Source organism: Contarinia nasturtii, unplaced genomic scaffold (genome assembly GCF_009176525.2).
Source record: "Contarinia nasturtii isolate CC-2019 unplaced genomic scaffold, AAFC_CNas_1.1 Cnas_scaffold_1037, whole genome shotgun sequence".
NCBI lineage: Eukaryota > Metazoa > Arthropoda > Insecta > Diptera > Cecidomyiidae > Contarinia > Contarinia nasturtii.
Genome location: NW_022198383.1, coordinates 1177479 through 1183488, shown reverse-complemented (window position 1 = coordinate 1183488; position 6010 = coordinate 1177479). Strand labels below are relative to the sequence as shown.

The window sequence follows — 6010 nt, the reverse complement described above, 5'->3', positions numbered from 1 at the left end:
TTTTGGCGAAATTCCCTAGCAAATTGAAAGAATTCTTTGAAAATTTTGAAGGGGTAACACTTCGTCAGGGGGGGGTAATCGGACCCCTCGGACCCCTGCTGAGGACGTATGTATGGCAACCATATCACCGTATCCATTCCAATAGAATAGAATCGATTCAGAAAGATTTTGTGATTTGGACATTGAGATTTATTTACCAAAAAGATAGAAATTTTGTGCTACCACCGTATCAATTGAACGCTTGAGAATAATAATGAAACTTAATTTTTGTTCAAACTGAAGTGTCCCTTCGAAATATTTCCAATAAAAGTGTCCCAAGTTTATATGGCAAACTATATACAAACTTGGGACACTTTTATTGGAAATATTCCGAAGTGACACTTCAGTTTGAACAAAAATTAAGTTTCATTATTATTCTCAACCATTCAATTTAGATGTGATGTTTTAAATATTCAACCGCTTTGGAGACGGCGTATAAATGCCTCTGTATTTTATGATCTCCTTTTGGGTAAAATAGTGTCTAGTTCACTTAGAAATAAAATGGTATACACAAGACTGGAATATGACGAAAACCAAAGAAATTTAAGAAGTACAGAACTGATTAGAGTTGGGGCATTTTCATCGGATTATGCACATAATCAGCCGTTTTACGTAGCTTGTAGAAACTTTAACTTGATAAGAGAAATATTTTTAGAAACAATATTGTCAAATTGGAAAATGTGATATTTGATCGGTGGAAAAATTTAACTTTTAACTTTTATGTGTTATATAGAATATAGAAATTAAAACAGTGAACACAATCGATATCTGCTACTCCGAAGTCGAAAAGGCTGGTAGCTGGGTATACGATCGGGTGGTATTTCATTGTGAATGATATTGTACAAATTTTGTGATAAATTCAGTCTGTGATCAGACGGTGAATAAATAAATAAGTCAAATAAATGGAAATGTGATTAATTTTGTTAACCAAAATAATTTTTACCTGGAGGTATTAGTTCTAGTCTTTCATCTAAATTTTCCAATATATTTTCATAAATTCCGGCCGCTATTAAAGCAAAATACAATAGTATTGACGACAAAATGCCATTTTAACATGGAGAAATTTTGTCACATGTTAAAATGCCGTTTTACCCGCAAAGAAATGTGTTGCGGGTAAAATGAGATTTTACCATGTTCAAAAATCTCTCCATGTTAAAATGGCATTTTGTCGTCATTTTAACATGGAGAGATTTTTTCACATGTTAAAATGCGGTTTTACCCACAAAGAAATGTGTTGCGGGTAAAATAAGATTTTACCATGTTTAAAAACCTCTCCATGTTAAAATGGCATTTTTCTCTTATTACTTTGAATTTTAACATCTGAGTTTTCTCAGAGTAATTATGTCAATAAAGAGCTACACAAATGAAATGACCCCCAAATAAATGTTTGTTCATCAAATGCATTATAGTGAATATAAATACAAAACATACATTAACCAAAATATTTATTTATGAGATATATGAGAAGCTTTAAACAACCAAACAATTTCATTTTAATTTGCATGCATATTTGAACTGGCGAAATGTTAAAAGAATCTCAATCATAAAGCAGTATAAAACATTTTGCCATTATATACTTTTATTTTAAGCTGCTCATTTGTATGAATCATTTCCACTCTTCATGAAAGTTTGGACAAATGCAGTCAGTCGGTATAAAACTGTAGTGCAATCAACAGTGTAGTGCAATCACATTCAATATTATAAAGTTCAGTATTAATCATACAAAATGAAAAAAAATATTGATCATATCATTTTTTTGCTGCAGTTATTTTTTTTATTTACGAACTGCTATTCACAATGCATTTGCGGTAAGTGTTTCAAAAAAAAAAAAAAAAAAAAAAAAATTGAAAATTGCGTGAAACTAAATTTATTTAATGAGAATTTATGCAACATAAATCGTTCGCATAAACTGTTTTGTATTGCCTCAACATATTCCGTTTTTATAAATAAAATTCATTCAATGTTCTTCGTTTTGGTCTACATGCATCCTATCTGTTGGCCCCGTCTTCGTATTTTTTTTAAATACATTTTCAATTGAATAGTTTTCCATTTGTTACTTTCTTCCCTTTCGCACTTTCGCACTCGCGCAAGGGAATTTGACTTGATACATTTCATTCTTGAAATTTTATGAATAATTGTTGTTGTTCCGTATTTTGTTTCTCATTCCATCCAGTCCGTTTTCTCGCTCTTTTATTTTGGTGTTTGGTTTGTTTGACAGTGTGATGTGAGCTTGGCTTGACAATAGCCGATACTTAAGCACCTTAACTACCGTTTAATAATAATAAACATCATAAATAATGCCTATTTATATGTCATTCGATGTTAGCTGAAGTGAAGAGCCGATTGGCTTCGCATAAGTAATAGATTTGGCAGTGTATTTGGGCTAAACTACACTTTACGACATCCTCTTTAAATCGATTTTTTTTATTAATGGTATTTTTCAAGTTATAAAAATGATGGGGGACGATATATTGGGAGTGGGGAAATAATTTAGTGAAAAGGGGGGTTGCTAATACCCAAGGGGGGCAACCCCCCTTTTCACTAAATTATTTTTTCTTCATTTACTATTGATCTATATAGTTAATTTTAAAATCTGGACGTGATACTACTTGATAATTTCCATTTTGACCCCAAAAATTGACCTTTTACAGGGGCTGATTTTTTTCATATCCCGAACAGGTGCTATATTTTTTATCCTTAAATCAGCTTTCCCCAACCCCAATTCAACGTTCCCCATCATTATTTGAATAATAATTTAACAATCTATTCGATGAAATTGATTTATGAAAAGGATCGAGTATTATCTGTCAAAATATTTCCCCCTTTTCTAAGCGAAATTAATTCGATATACGGCGCTGATGTAAATGTCACTCTGTCATTTCATAATAATACATTTTTTGGCCTGAAAATGCATACACATGCATAATTAGTGAATCGTTGAGTAAAAAAACATCTCAAAAAATATTTTTCCAACGCCTTTCATTAAAATTTTTATAAAAATATTAATTTGTTTATAAATTAAAATAATTTCAAAAAAAATGTTTCATCGATCAAATAAAAATCCAATGTAAATAGTAATAACAATGCGACACTTACCGTAAAAATGCAGAAAGAAACTTAGTTGGTCTCCATTGTAGAATTTTGGTCTGCCATGACAGCATCTTCGTTTCACTTGGCCAATCACAAAAAAGCAAAACGATCGTATCGAAGATGCTGTCATGGCGGACCAAAATGCTACAATCCCAACTAAGTTTCCTTTTGTATTTTTACGGTAGGTGTCGCATTGGTATTACTATTCACATTGGATTCTTGTTCAATCTATGAAAAAAAAAATTGAAATTATTGTTATTTTTAAACAAATTTAAGATATTGAGAATTCTTATGAACGTAAGAAGAATATTTTATGATATGTTTCTTTTTTTTACTCGGAAAATTCAAAAATTATACATGTGGAATGAAGATAGAGTGACATTTACATCAGCGCCGTATATCGGATTAATTTCGCTTAGCAAAGGGGGAAACGTCGTACTCGGTCCTTTTAAAATTATTTAGTCCGGGAATACAATAATTGGATATTAAAGGACAATTGTACATTTTTTTTTTTGGTCAGTTAATTTCGGAACGCAATCAAGCTTTAAGAAAAACTTTCGACATATGGCGGCACCTACACGGAAATTAATTTTACATATATTTTATTCGAATAAAAAAGCGATGCTATTTTCATATATTGAAAAAAAGGGAGAAAGAATAAAAGAAGAAATGAGCGCGATCAAACTGAGCAAAAAAAGATATTAATTTAGCATATTAACGAAAACCATAAGTAATTTCTCTCGTTGTCATCGTACACGATGCAATTCTTAATGCCATCTTTGTCGTTTATTTTGGCAAAAATCTTATTACCATAAAATAGGTATGGATGTTAAGGAAAACAAAAATGATAAACATAAAAAATGGTTTTCATTGTTACTTTCAGTTACAAGAATTTTCATGCACGTGCCGCCATCTGTTGAAAGTTTTTTCTCAAAGCTTGATTGCGTTCCGAAATAAACTGACCGATGAACTTTCACAAAATGTACACTTGTCCTTTATTTATTTATCGTTTTTTCTATAGAAACAGGAACTTTCAAAAATCAAAGCAAACATTTTGATAAGGCCGATACAATCAGTTCGCCTTGGTCGGCGGTAGTCTATCAGTTTGGTTTTGAACGGTGTAGCGCGGTAATATTATCTAACAAGCATATACTGGCCACAACAAACTGTGTTCTTCCCTATAAAGGAAATCCTTTGGACTTGGATGAATCAAAAAGCCAATTTTTGCCAAAAAACTTTTGGTAAGTTAATTTTCAAACGTTTGTCTGTTTTTATAAATATTTAAGTAATAAAAATATAATAAATATTTAAAGGCTTAAATACACTGAGATCCACATAAGCAGAAAACATAAACTGGACGTTAAACACGTTTTTCTTCATCCAGAGTATCAAAGCAATCCATATGGTTTTCATGTGGCTATCCTAGAGACTACACAAAAAATGAATTTCAACGAATATACTGAAGCAGTCGTACTGCCAACTATGCCATTAAACATTAATGATTACCCGTTGCAGAAATTACCTATTGCAATTTCTTACGATCTAGGTATGCTTACCTACACAAAAAAAATGAATGTGTATTTTTGGCCAGATAATATATGTGCATTAATGAATTCCGACGAAAATGAAACAAATTTGATGTGTATTGATATTGAAGATGAGTGCCCGGACTGTGATATATGTCAGGTAAAATCTTAAATACAAAACTTGAATCTATTTACATTCTAATAAACCTAGGGGGGAGACATCAAAGAATAAATTCCGAATCCACTATATAAATTACTAATCCAGCTATTCCACTAATCCAAAAACACAAATGTGAAATCGAAACTATTTTTCCTATTCCACTGTTTCTGTCAAAAGTGCTAATTCAACTATTCCGCTAATCCATCAATAAACGTCAAAATTAATGTCAAATGGATTTGAAGTGAAACAATTTTTGCTATTACATGCACGGTTTCACTATTCCGCGCGAATCCATTCACAGACGTTGCTATTTCACTGCAATTTCTTGAATCTTTACACTAAAAGTCGAATCCTATTCCACGTGTCTGCCCCCTAGTAATAAACCATGATCTAATTATTTTCATTAAAATTACAGTTCCAGTTTACAGAACCAATATTTCACGTTGTTGATGATGGATTCCATCTCTTGGGACTTCCAAAACATTGTAAGCGAACAGCCAATTTATGGAATAAATACACATACCAATATGAGCTAAAATCATCAGCTGTATATGTTCCAGTAGCACATTATTTGCCATGGATACACGGAATACTTTCTGAAAGATGTCATTGTAAAACTGAGGCGAATAGTCATTCAATACTGCGATACACTAAAGGAATTATATTTTAAAATTATAATGAATAATATGGTACTAAATTATGATCATGTAAGAAAAATATGAAGTGTTGGCAGTAATTAAATTCAATAATCAAGCGTACGAATTATGGCACCATTGAAAGAGTGCCATAAAAAGTCTTTGACCATTCGCATAATAAACCATTGCATTACGCTGTAATGAACTTCTAAATAATTTTAACAAAAAAAAAACACGCACATTTAATTGAAACTAATTCCGACATTCATTCTTCATATATATATTTTTCTCGTTATTTTTGGCCCTTTGTTTTCTTGATACACTGACCAAACAAATAATTTTTCTGAACTCAAAAAAGTAAAAAATAAATAAATAACATAACCGAGTCATAGATAGAATATTCGTTTCTATTCAAATTTAATGATAATTCATAAATAAATAAATGATATTACTCGCACTTGATCGTTTCATAGTTCCTTTTTCAAATTGAAAATGTTACGAATAATCATTTCAGGCTATTATTAAATACCTATCAAAAAAGAAGAAAAAAGATATCTGTA

At 31.1% G+C, this 6010-nt stretch overlaps 1 protein-coding gene across 1 annotated transcript; it reads left to right on the top strand.

Moving 5' to 3' along the window:
• Nucleotides 1–1798: 1798 nt before the first annotated feature.
• Nucleotides 1799–5747, top strand: LOC116344306. The gene is made up of 4 exons (XM_031772784.1): nt 1799–1847; nt 4151–4370; nt 4443–4815; nt 5231–5747. Exons 3-4 carry the CDS (start codon nt 4570–4572, stop codon nt 5483–5485), a joined length of 501 nt encoding a protein of 166 aa, XP_031628644.1. The 5' UTR covers nt 1799–1847; nt 4151–4370; nt 4443–4569; the 3' UTR covers nt 5486–5747.
• Nucleotides 5748–6010: the final 263 nt, after the last annotated feature.